At 38.5% G+C, this 13,573-nt stretch overlaps 1 protein-coding gene across 2 annotated transcripts in view; it reads left to right on the forward strand.

Moving 5' to 3' along the window:
• Positions 1 to 13,573, forward strand: part of USP6NL (USP6 N-terminal like) — a 110,514-nt gene that overhangs the window by 70,466 nt on the left and 26,475 nt on the right. For both annotated transcript variants that reach the window (XM_053943812.1, XM_053943813.1), the window contains exons 6-7: positions 4,488 to 4,568; positions 12,601 to 12,708. In XM_053943812.1, the coding sequence (XP_053799787.1) occupies positions 4,488 to 4,568; positions 12,601 to 12,708 (189 nt within the window). The remainder of the gene's footprint in view (positions 1 to 4,487; positions 4,569 to 12,600; positions 12,709 to 13,573) is intronic.

Raw genomic sequence — 13,573 nt, forward strand, 5'->3', positions numbered from 1 at the left:
GAGGGAGACTATTCCTCTCCCATGATGTGGCCTAGTGAAGGAAATGGAGCTACTTAAGAGCTCACACCCAGCTCTGCCCTGAAAGAGTGAAAGCTGTGGTCCTGTGCCAGGAGCTGCCATCAGCTGTGCGGGGGGATGGATGATGTGATCGAGGTGGTGGCACTGACACCCAGGTGTGTGCTGCTGTCCTGAGGGGCATGGGCTGCTTTGCTGCTTTGGGAAATGGTGACAAATATCCTGCTGCCACCATGGTGTGGTGGCCTCCCTTGTAATGCTCAGTTGCTGAGCTGGGTGTATTTCAGGCGTGCAGGTCCTATTGGCAGCTGCTGTGGGTCCTGGTCCAAAAATCCTTCTGCTGCTAGAGGGTTCTGGAGAAATACTTTGACAACTGATGTGTTGGGGAAAATAATGGGAGATTGAATTTCTGCTTGTCTGGGCCTAGTTACTGTTGGTATTTCCCCTTGGTCAGTCAGATCTGTTGTTACCTCCAAGACCAAATGAAATCAGAGAACTCAAGATAAAGTATTTAAAGTTGTAAATTTGTTATCCCTCTTGGCTGCACAAATCAGTAGAATACATGGAAAAAGGATGGAATGACTTATTTCAAGCCAGCTCAGCTCTTTAAGTGTTAAGAGCAGCAGTGCTTCTGAAAACTAATTATTTTGTGCTTCAATTATATACTGAAGCTAGTAAGAGATGCTTACTGTGAAAGAGTAGAACTTGTAAGTCTCTTTTGTTTTGCCTTGGTTCACGTATGGTTTTGCATACACAGGCTGAAATAGTTGCCATTTCCTGCCATGTTTCATTACATTTAATAACACAGTGAGTGTATGTATAATTTCATTTCCATCAGAAGGACACAGCGGGGGGGGGGGGTGAGTCTCTGAGCAGAAATATTAGGCAGCTTGCAGCTACTGTAAGATGTGTTTTGAAGCTCTGATTCACTGTGGCTTTGTAGTTAGCCTTACATTATTTGAGGGAAATAGTGTCTCGGTTCTCTGTCTGAAATTGTGTTTGTGCTGTCTCAAAGTGTCAGCATAGAAACTGTATTCACGGAGTCAGTGTTAAATTGCAAGTCTAGTGTGTTTCAGTAATCACCCAGTGATGCTCCTGCATTAGACTCCTGGTTACACTCCTGATGGTATCCTGACCTCTGCTGGTCTGAGCTTTATCTGGCTCCTGTCAGCAGAGTTTGAATCTTTCAAATTTTCTAGATACCATTCATAAGGATTACTGTGTTATGTTAATGTAGGATGAGATTAAAAGCTTTCTGCACAATGTCTTTTGAAGTCACTCAGCAGAACTATTTATGCTTTCCTCTTGCCTTATGAATTTTAAAAAAAATATTCCTAACTCAAGTTTTCATATCATTTGCAACTTATGTAAAAGGTTGATGTACTTGTGAATTTGGAATCTGTTCCTCAGATAAAAAAAAAACCCTTAGGCTGGGATTGCTGTGTGTGTATTTTTGTATGTGTATTTTTGGTCATAATACCTTTACGTTAGCAGTAATAACTACTCATTTTGGTGCTTCATTACTTTGCTGCATATTTGATGCCTTAAATGCATCAAATCATTGTCCTACGTTATGAACTACTTAACCTCGAGATGGATCTTCTAGCACATCTCAGATAAAACAAGGGGAGGAAAGATTTTCTGGAGGAGGAAAGGAGACAGAGATCTGACCTCAGGAAGTCTGGAGTCCGTGTCTGACTCTGATTTTGAAGTTCTGTGAAATGTTTTGTAAGTAATTTTCAGTTAGGTTTTGTCATTGGTTTAGTTGATTATAAATTCTCTGGGGAGCAGTTCAGCAAGTTCTGGTTTTGTGGGAGGTTTCTGCTGAAGCATTGCTTTAAGCCTCAATCCCTGGTGCATGTGCTCTCCAGGAAGGTGGAGTGCTGCACACGAGAGGGGTGCTTGGCACCTTCATGATTTTTGTGCTTTCACTCGTGCATTGTTTACTGACATGAGAGTAGGAAAGCAGCTCTGCTTCAATTAGGGGTTCTGTTACTCCCAATGGCAAAAATGCTTCAAAGTGTAAAATGTACTCAGAAGACAGATAAATGGAATTTTTTTTCCTTTTTTTGGTGACAACTGTATGGAACTTGTCTGAAAGAGCAGTAGCAGCGTCCCTCTGCTCTGCAATGAGCTGCCTCAGATCTGTCGGTGTTTTCAGTGTTGTACCTGTTAGACATAAAAGTGAACATAATTCAAGAAATAGCTAAAAGTTTTCAAGAACTGAACACAAAAATAATTGCTATTTTGACTACAGTAGCATCACTTGAGAATGGGTAAATTGACACAAAGACATAAAAGCTTGAACAAACATATACTTGAAATGAGCTTCTGGCTCAAAAGACCAAAAATCTTGAAAGCAGATCAAACATACAAACAAAAAGACTGTAGAAGCAGATAGGATTTTATTTTTCTTGCCAATTACATGAACAACCTGTTGAGGGCAGAGACCTTTCCTCACTTCCTTTTATTCCTGCAGGGTAAACTATGCCTAAAGAACAGCTGCTTTAAGTGATGTTGAAAATGCTGATTCCTTAAAGGAGTTGAAAGTGTGAAGGAGAATCAGAAACAGTGTTGTGAGTCTTGGAAGCAATAGCTTTTCTAGCCTTCCCCTCTAAAAAGTCTTAAGAAATGTCTTTTTTAAAAAATGTAAAAGGCAGGTATTTGAGATATCGCCCAATACAGCCAGAACCTGAACAGGAATGTGGGCAGTTGATTGCAACATGAGTAGTTAGATAAGGTTGAAAGAGTAGAGGCACTTCTTTTCCCCATTACATTTTTATACTTGTGTCAGGCTTACAGAGTTTGAATTCAAACAAAAAAAAAAACCTTGAAAATACAAACCAACTTATTTCCAGGGCATTTTGTGGACTTACCATAGTTGGGGTGGGCCTGAACTTCATCAAGTTATACTTCTGCTAATGCAAGACTTTGGGCTCCTGGATTAAAGAAGTTCAGGAAGTTAAAGAAGCCCATTTTATTGCATTGATAGCCAAGAAAGAATGCACAAATTCTGATGGGTAAAAACTAGAAGTAAAATTAGGATTCTATTGGGACAATAAGTAATAACTTTTTAAATGTTTCCCTCAACATTTTTGATGCAATTGACTTTATAAATACTTACTGAAAGTATTTATAACTTTTCAGTATCCTGCAGAGCTTTAATTTTAAACTTTTACATTGTTACCAGATTGAATCACTAACCATATGAATATCCTTCCTGTCTTTATTAATCCCTGGATTTGAAATTAGAAGGTAGAGGGGCTGTCCTTTACAATAAAACTAAATACTTTTCCTACATTCAACTCTGAAGAGAAAGCAGTAGCCATACACATACATTTTTTTGCTTTAACCTTTCCAGTCTGGATCTTCTGCTCCAAAGCTTTATGAGAGAGTTGCAATAGTCTCATTAAAAACATGTAACAACACACAGTTAACTATTAACTTTGTGGTATAATCAGTGATACTTTGCAAACTGTAAAACTGAACTGTAAAAATAACTGCTAAAAGTCTTATCATTGCAGCTAACAAAACACACATTTTTGGTCATGTGGCACCGAAGTGCCTTGTAATTCTGTGGGCTAAGATGGCTGATTCCAAGTGCTTGTTTGGTTCCCAAATTCAAGAAGTTAATGGCAACTCTAGTAATATTTTCATAGACAGAAGGTCGTTCTCTAAGGTAGTGGGGCTGTACTTGCTAGACTACTTGATATAACTATTTATTTGAGAAGATGGGGTTTATTTTGATTTGGATTCTCATTCTATCACCTTTTTACTGAAATATTCTTGTCAGTGATAAAATTTAAGCTGATAGATCTTCAGAAGAAATCCTTGACGTTAAGTTACAGGGTAATTCAGGTGAAAATGTGCCTGAATTCTTCAGGAGGAGAATTATGGCAAGGATTTCTAGCTTCTAATATCTAAAAATTAAAGCTTGTTTTCACTTCTGCTCCTGCGCTGTCACTCTTGCATGTATTTGTTATTATTAATTTTTAACTTTGTGCCTTTTCAGAAAGGATGGTTTGTGTGATCACTTGCAAACAGAAGCTAATGATGTTCAGGGCAAGTCTGGGGAAAGAAGATAATTTCAGAAACAACTAACTTTTAAGTGGCTTGCAGCAGAAATTATTTGCCTGAAAACTGAGTATAAAAACAAATAGAAGTTTTGAGATATTTTTTTAATAACTTGCCAAATATGTAAAAAAGAAATTTCTAGAAATCTTGTACTTAACCTCCTCTTATACAATACAATTTGTCTATAGTGCTGAAAATAAGAGTTTCTGCTTGGTTTTTGGTTGGCTGCTTTTTTGGATGTTTTAAATGAACTGATGTTACTCTTTGCCATTCTCAGATTACTGAATAAAAATTAATAATGCTCTCTTAAACATTTTCCTGTTCTTTAAAAAAAAAAACATAGTCAACTTTAAATGCATTTGTTTTGGAGATACTAAAAATTTCTAATTCCTTTTCAGCAAAAGAATCTTGAAATTGAAAGAACTACAAAATGGCTTAAGATGTTGAAAAGCTGGGAAAAATACAAGAATAGTGAAAAGGTAAATTTCTGCATGCTTTTGTCATTGGCTGTAATTTCAGAAAGAATGTATACCCTGAAATTAGATTGCCTGTGTTTGATATCTGAAAAAAAACCCCAAACTCCACAATGAAAGAATAAGGCTTTTTGTTCTTCCAAAATGCAATAATACCTAATAATAACCCAATAGTGATTACCCAACAAAACTGGTGATCAAATGCAAGGAATTTGTGTTCAGTGTGTTCATGTGTGCAGAATAATCTGTAGACAGAGTGGGTCAAGTTAGGTGTGCCATTAAGTGCTGATTGCTTTTACTTGCTTTAAAAGCTAGGTGGGGACTTCTTGTGAACAGTTTATTTGCTGGAATTGTGGTCTTGGTCATCTGAAAATTATGGAAGAATTTCAGCTGGAAAAAAAATTTGCTAGAGAGGCTGTATTCCCAGCACTGGGCTGTGGGAGGGTGTTTTCATAGCTGGTCTTGTGGCTGTTTGGTGGATAATGCACAGAATGTCAAATTCAGATTCCTTCTTCTCTTCAACACATTTTAAGACTTGTGTTAAGCTGTCTTAACACACGACAGCTTAACACAAGCTGTCTTTGCATTTTCTGTTGGGTCTTCTGTTGGTATAGCTCAGAATCTGGAAAGTCCATTTTTCTTAAAATGTGATGTGAATGCATGAAAAATAATTACTTGTTCCCAAAGTTTTTCTTATAATCCTGCTTTTTGTCCTGCCATTTTCTCTGGGAGAAGAAATTAGGGAGTCTTAACTGTTGTGACTTTGTTTATTTGTTTTGTTAATGTAGCAGTAAGGAGATTTTAAGATCAAATATATTCCCAAGTCAAAGGGACAATAAAAAACCTCTATAACAGCTGCTTTGTTTGCAAAGAGAATGTTAAATATGACCTTTCAGGTAACACAATAATCATGTGTCATCTAAGCACCAGTGGCTGTGCTCTTCAGCCATTGGTGACATCAGTCCACGAGACACTGACTTAAATAAATAATCCTCTCTTCACCAGGCATGCAGAAGGTCTGGCAGATCAGCTGAGCAGAAAGAGTTTCAGTTCATGTAACAAATTATAGGCTGAACTATAAATAGGGGCTGGAATAATTCAATATGTTCATAAAGGGATGAACTTCACTTGAGGCTAGGAAAAAATTTCACTCATTGTGGAACTCCAGTGAAGCACATGAGGTTTAAAAAAACAAGGGTGTTTTCCTTATTCTATCTCACATTTTATGTGCTAAGTGAACCAGAAGATACAGAATAAAGAATCAGCTGCCTCCTCCTTCTGAGCATCCAGTTGAAAGCCAGACATTACTTGTCACTGCTCTTTATGGAAAGTCTGGCCATGTTCTCAGAGCTGTGCAAAACTCACAATTAAAGGCAGCTTTTATCTGTAAGTGTGTTGGAAGAATGCACCAGCTTTCCAAGCTCACATTCTTGAAGCATGGAAGGAGTAGTTGCAGGAACAGTTCCTGAATCTTATTTTCTGTCTTCACTTGACTGGATAAAGTGGTTAATGTTAGAGGAACAAATTGCTAAAGAAAATGAACAGTCTGTGTGTTACAAGACTCACATCACCTGACACTGCCATGGTTTCTGTGCAGTCAGGCTGCTCCTGAAATGAGTGTTCTTTAGAAACAGCACTGAAGGGAACATAGCAGCAGCAACAACAGTAACAATGTTATAGGATTATAGACTATAATTGGCTTGTTTTTGGAAAATGGCACATTTGAGACATGACTGTGCTATTAAGTAGGTAGGAAGGGAGACTCAAGAGAAAGTGATGGTCCCAGGTATACAGCAGGTATTTACAAAATACAGGGCTTTGGACAGCCTGTTTGTGATGGGCCTTTATAATATACAGCAAAGGGAGCTTTGCCTTGAAGGAATCTGTTCATTCTGTACACATACTCTAGATGAATCCATATATTTGATTATGTTATCCCAAACTGTCATATGCTTAATTGCAAACTCCAGTTTTCATTCAATACTCTTGCAGAGCTGCCTATAGGCTGCTGTTCAACTTTTTTTTTTTTTGCCTGTCATAACTTGCCAAAGAAAATTAAAGAGAAAATATTAACACAGTGGTGGGTGGGTGTGTGCATTTGAGATGCTTCACTTCACATCTTCTCCTGATTTTGACTGCTGAAGAATATATATACAAGAATATACATATATAAAAGAAATGGATGAGGCATCTGGAAACTCCGCAGTGTTTTCCCATTAGAACTCTTGTGCTAAACCTTGTAAAAAAGATGAGTTGGGGAACAGAGATTAGGAATGTATGCCCATGAGGAACTGGAAAAAGATGGAAGAATTGTCATATTGAGACCAGAACTGTGCCAGGCTTTACCATGTTTGGGTAATAGTTCAGAGGTAGTGAAGTATGATGTAATAAAGTAAGCCCATGTACAGCTCCATAACAGTGTAGAATCACAGAATCATGGAATGGCCTGGCATGGAAGGGACCTTATTGATCACTGAGTTCCAGCCCCCTGCCATGGGCAGGGCCACCTTCCACTAGACCACCTTCCTCAGAGCCCCATCCAACCTGGCCTTGGATACTTGCTGGGATGGGGCAGCCATAGCTTCTCTGGGAACCTGTGCCATGGTCTCACCACCCCCACAGAGAAGAATTTCTTCCTTATGTAGGAGGTTTTCTTGTTGCCTTTATATCCTTGGCCACATTTGATCTCACCAGGGCTTCAGCTCTCTAGCTAATCCCTGGCTGCTTGGATGGTGTATTCCTCCAAAATGTCTGTCCTTGCTTCCCCCCATGGGCTTCCTTTTTCTGTTTGAGATTGTCCAGGCACTCCTGTTCATTCATAAAGGCCTCCTGGTGCTTTTGTCTGACTTGCTCTGTGTGTATAAAACTCCTTGATTCCTGTGTGGTTATTTAGGCATCTCTTTCACTGGAGTTTTCATGGTTCTTAGAGATAACACTCTGAAGTGTGTAACTGCCCTTGTGTCTTTGCTTGATTGATATTTGTCAAAATAAAGCTTTCATCTCCCCATCAGTCATTTCTTATGCAGGAAGTGTCACAGAGCAGCAAAGTTTGTGTTTCAGCGTGGTCCTTCTCTAGTTTGTGCTTTTATTTCCTATTTGTATTCTACTGCTTAGTAGTTCAGGGTACAATCAACCACCCACAGATAGTAAATCCTTCCTGGCTTAGTATGATCATAACTTTCAGGAAAGATTAAATAAAACTGTTATATGTTGTATTCCCATTTGAGTATTTCCACCAAAGTATTTCTGTCTTTCCCTGTCTGCCTTCATCTATCTGTGATTGAAGTTGCCTAAATTGAAGGGGAAAGGAAGAAGAGAAACAATCAGGGTAGCTGCCATTTCCAGCTGTTCTGGCATTCACACACAGTATAATAATCAAGTCTCCAGTTCGTTTGGAGTCTGAACACAGAGCTTTAATGAAGAACCCCTCTTTGCGTTCCTGAGATTGTTGAATGAGATGGAGCAACTTTTCTATTTGCACTTTTTTTTTCCTTTTGTGCAACCCACAGAAGCTGAAGAACCTCTAAAGGCAGCAGCCTTTATAAATATATTTTCTTTTCATTATAAATATACTTTCTTGTGAGACTTCAGATTTTAATTCTTATGCTTCTCATCACGGATTCTTTTTGAGGTGGCAGAGTCCCTTTGCTACTTGTGCAGCTCTGCCTGACAGCTGAGAAAGTTTCATTTTCAAGAAAACCAACTTTGTATCTTGCAGGAGCAGTGATGCCAGTTGCCACTCTTCAGGCCAGTGCTGTGTGACAGTGGCCTCATTTCTCTTTCCAGAAACCAGTTGGGTTTGTGAGCTGGAGAGATGGGGGCCAGGCAAGGAAGGGGAGGTTGTATGTTTGCCAGGTGTTTTTGCATGTTGGACATGATGGCCTTCATTGAGATCATAGCTAAATTTTCTTTGTGTCCTCTTACTTTATAAGGGTTTTAGTTCATTCTGTATATCCAATGTATTTATTTGTCCAATTTGTTTTTGCATGAGAAGCTCCTTTAAATTCCCAGGTGATAAGGCCTCATTTCATGTTTCTCCTACCTACTTCAGGATCAACCATCTTATTAATAATTGCAAGAGTTTGACTGCCCTCCTTGGCTGAATATCAGCTTAGATGTGCTACAGAACTTGTGAAAACCTGTATTTTCATGTATCCTGTGTTCATATGTATTGAGGATCACTTTCTTTTTTCTATGTCCTGTGCTGATGGAAACATCCCAGATCCCATAACCCCATTCTTTAAATGATAAATGTTTTCATAGCTGTGTCTTTTTATCTGAACTCTGAGTTACGTATTTGTGCTTTATTTTGAGTGATTATCTTAAGAAAGCCTTAATCTGCACAAATTATTTAAAATTACTCAGTATTTCACCTTCCCAGAAGCAGAATTAAAAAATAACTTCCTGAATTTTCTACTTTCTGTTTAATTATTAATTTGGAGAGAGCAGAAAAGTAGATGAGAGCTCTGCAAGTATATAGATACAAGCAACATTTCTCAACAGACTTTTTTACCTGGTATTACATAAGGACATAAAAGACAGCAGAGGGCACTAGCATGGTGCTTATGGTAAAGACATTCAGTTAGCTAATAATCAGTGTGCTCATTTATATTTTCTTTAACTGCTTGGGGACTGAATGATTATCAGAAATGAATTTTGCAGTGAAGTGTGTGTGAGTTCCCCCCATGCCCCAAGATGCAGCACAGCTGTGTCATTTTTACAAAACTGCAGCGTTGCCCAGGGTCACGGAAAGGTTGGGGTTGGAAGGGGCCTCTGGAGGTCACCTGGTCCTGCACCTGCTCGAGCAGGGCCACTTCCAGCTGCCCAGGACCATGTCATGGTGGCTTTTGAGATTTCCAAGGTTGGAGACACGACAGCCTGACTGGGTGACCTGTGCCAGTGCTCTGTGACCCTCACAGTGAAAAAATGTTTCTTGATGTTCAAAGGGAATCTCCAGCGTTTCAGTTTGTGCCCATTGCCTCTGGTTATGTGACTGGGCACCACTGAACAGAGCCTGGCTCTGTCCTTTTTGCACTCTCCCTTCAGGGTGGTGCTACAGACAAATTGATAAGATCCCCCTGAGCCTTCTTTGCTCCTGGCTAAACAGTCCCAGCCCTCTCAGCCTTTCCTCATGGCAGGGGTGGTCAAGTCTCATTATCTCTGTAGCCCTTTGCAATGTGTCCATGGCTGTCTTATGTTGAGAATTGGACCCATTGTGCTCAGCAGAGGGAAAGGATCCCCTCCGTCAACCTGCTGGGAATATTTTGTCTGGTGCAGCCCAGGATACCACTGGTCATCTTTGCTTCAAGGCCACTGCCCTGGCTCCAGCTCAACTTGGTGTCCACCAGGACCCCCAGGTCCTATTCTTCTGAGCAGTTTTCTGGCTGGTGACCCATGGAATGTTCTGGTGCCTGGGGCTGTTCCTTCCCAGGTGCAGGACTTTGCACCTCTCCTTGTTGAACTCTGTGAGGTTTCTGGCAGCCCATTCTCCAGTTTGTTAACATCACTCTGGATGGCAGCACAGCCTTCTTGGTGTATCAGCCACTCCTTTCAATTTTCCATTGGATATGAATTTTTTCATGCTCGTTTCCACGTTCTTGTGTACTGGAGCCCATGCCATGACTAAGTGACACTTCTCTCTTCTGTATCAGATGGTGAAAGTCTTTGGTCTTGTGTTCTGCTGAGTCTGTAGGCAGGATCTGGTAAAGACTTGGCATGACCGAGAGCTTTTTCTCTGCCTCAATAAAAGAATAGATGGAACAGCAGAGTCAGTTGAACACAGATCTAAAATGGTTTGCAGGAAGCTGTGAATGTTATTTGGGTTTATTCTGTCAGGCAGTGCAACAATTCAGAACTTAGCTACTAAAAATGTTTGCTTTCCTCCTGTTTTTTTTTTTTTTTTTTTTCCTGAGAAAAGTGCTTCCACAGTTCTCTCTCTCAGTTTTTACTTACTGCTTTAAGGGCTCTTATAGCATTTGGCTGTTTCAATCTAGGCAGTGCAGAAGATGGGAAAATTGTAAATGCCATGGATTCCTCTGAAACTAGAGATTCTTCTCCTTCAGTTTTATTTTCCAAAAAAACTCTCAACAACTCCACAATTTGGATGGATGGTTTGAATTGTTTTAATTCTGTTTGGATAAGAAGCTATTATTATATAGGCTTTTTTCTGGCCTTTTATTTTTTAATATATTTCTGGCCTTTTCCCAAAATATTAATTTATACAACAGTAGTCTTGAGAATGTATTCTTCAACAAGTTGTCTTCATTAATAACCTTTTGTTCTTGGAGACATTTGAAAATGAGTTTAAAAATTATAGTTAGTTAACAAAAATGTTTGTTGTGAAGGTACTCTGTCACTGGACATGGGTCTGAGGAATAAAACTACCTGTCACTGAGGACATAAATCACTGCATTTTTTCCCCATAGTTTTCTTCCAAATTTCCAGAAAAGATGCTGCAAATTTGGCTCATTCTGCTTTCCAGTAGACAGGCTAATCTCTTCCTAGGACGACTTCACTGTAGTTGCGGGTGTTTGACTTTTAAAAGAGTAAATTTTCTTCTCTCCTATTAAGCAGATACCCTTGTGTCTGGGTTGATACACACTGAAGTCCTGTGTAACCTGAGCTCAGGGTATCCATCTGTAGAGAAAGCTGCTTTGGAGCTCTACATGTTATTCTTCATCTTTACAGGAGAAGCTCTACTGGCACAGCTGTGCTCACACTGCAAGTGTTGGTGCTTTAGCATTCTTTGTATTAATGCAGCAAAGTTTGCTTTATGAAGCACAACTTTTTTTTTTTTTTTTTGTGGGCAGCCTCCAGGATAGCTGTTGTATCTTACACAAGTTTATGCTTTTCATTTGAAAAAGGAACAAGGGAAGAAACTCAAAACCTTGTGCAAGAGTTACAGATTCTGCAATCCAGACACAAATCCTTGCTGGCATTAAAGACACCTTTAAAGAGCTGATATATTCCAAATGGCAGGAGGTTTGGAAATATACTGCAGCGAGGGGTTCATTAATTTCCCAAAACTGGAGATGTGAAATACGTGAAAAGAAAAACAATCCTGTCTTTGAAGAGGACATTGCTTTTAAAATATTTATTGCTTCAAACATAACTTTTATAAAAATATTTAAAGGAAATGGTAGCTTTGTCAACTGAAATTTTTAAGGTCTAACTTCATTGTAGGATAAACATGAAGAAAAAATTGGAGAGCAGTTGTGTGTGATTTGTTCTCTTTTAAACCTAATTGTGTGTAGTCATTAAAATAAGGGTAAAAAAACATAACTTCAGAAAGGTTAATTTTCTGTGTCAGAGTTGTCTTTTCCTTGTCTTAGATATGTCTTCTAATGATGATAACACCTTTTTTGTGTTCTTTTGTTGTTTTTTTGCAAATGTTCTAATATGTATGTAGGACATTGATTATTAGTTTAGAAATAGAATGTGAAATCTGTTAGCTTTAGAAATGGCAAATTCTGGTTTTTTGTGATCTCACAAAAGGTTTGTTTCCTTGCATACATAGATTTGAGCATTCTGTCACAGTTTTAGAAGAATTCAAAAATCAGTTCTGCTTTTGAGTTTTTACTGATAATTTTTAAAGCTTTGTGATTTTGCTGCTTGCTTTTTTGCTATTTCTATTTATTGACTAATTACGGTGAGTTATTTGTGGTTTATCCTGAAATAGTGATGCTAAGAATCTGATTTTTGGGATTTAAATTACAAAATTTGCTGAGCAAAGGTGATCTGATTTTGAAAAACCTTCCTACATGCAAAAGTCCTGGCTTGAAAACATCACCTGGGATGGTTTGGCCTATTTGTCTATTTTGTCCCTGTGCTTCTGGATTCTGTCAAGAGGTCCCAAATGGCACTGCCGGACACATTGTTCAAAACACACTGGAACATTTTGTCCCCAGCAGGTCATACCTTTCCTATGGTGCTTGGTGTAATTCCATTTTGCTCTTCAGCATGTTGTGCATCACTATTCCTTTTATTCAGAGCTTTGTAAATTTTGCTGCATTTTTTACCTTCTTTTATTTTTTTTCAGTTTCATAGGAGAATTTATAAAGGGATCCCACTGCAGTTGAGAGGGCAAGTCTGGTCTTTGTTGCTTGATGTTCCGAAGATGAAAGAAGAAATGAAAGACTTTTATAATGTGAGTTTGTAGAATTTCTACTTAATATTAATTTTAAAATATCAGATACTAAAGCTACAGGCTTTGTTAAGCCTTTGTTGTTATGCAATGTTAAAAAATAAATTAGAAATTACATTGCAATCTATTGCTTATTTTAGCTAGGAAAAAGGCTATGTATTCAAAAGCTGAGCTGAGTCTGAGTAGATGAGGATTCTTATGAAAGAAGATGGGTGTTGGTATTGATGTTACCTAAATTTTGGTGTCTGTTACCTTCCTCATATTTCTTGCTCTTTAGTCTAACAGACTGCTTTTCCTGACTGTTATATTTTAAGTTCCTCAATAAGACTAGTAGGAGATCCAAAGGAGGTAAAACAGATTATGTTGAATTATGTAGTTGTGAGAAAGAATGCCAAGTAAAATTAGAAGCATTTAAAAATAGGTGAAATAATCTTCAGGAATTATTAATGTCATCTAATGCTTAATGCAAAACAAAGAAATGTTTGTAATTCAGATACAGAAGTAGAAGGAGTTTCTCCCATCATTATCTGATTTGTGATAAACTCATCTTGCTGCTCTTTATTTTCCTATTTTCTGAAGTGATGTTAACACTGCTCACTGCCAGTATCACTTACAAACTCCACACCTTAAAGTCAGAAGGATAATACATGTTTATTGCAGGTCAAATAGCTTTTTTCAGTTCTCTTTGCAGGGGAAATTCCAGTTCTTAACCTTCTGTCCTTCCTGTTTCTCAAACTTTTGGTACCTTTCTGTTCTCTCACATGTGAAGCTGCCATGATTGCAAGGGCTTAGGATGTTTCTCTTCCTATATTCCATCAAATCATAGGTGCTTAAAACTAGAAATTTTCCCTTTGCTGCTCTTATGTCT

This window comes from Vidua chalybeata, chromosome 5, assembly GCF_026979565.1.
Source record: "Vidua chalybeata isolate OUT-0048 chromosome 5, bVidCha1 merged haplotype, whole genome shotgun sequence".
In the NCBI taxonomy this organism is placed as follows: Eukaryota; Metazoa; Chordata; class Aves; order Passeriformes; family Viduidae; genus Vidua; species Vidua chalybeata.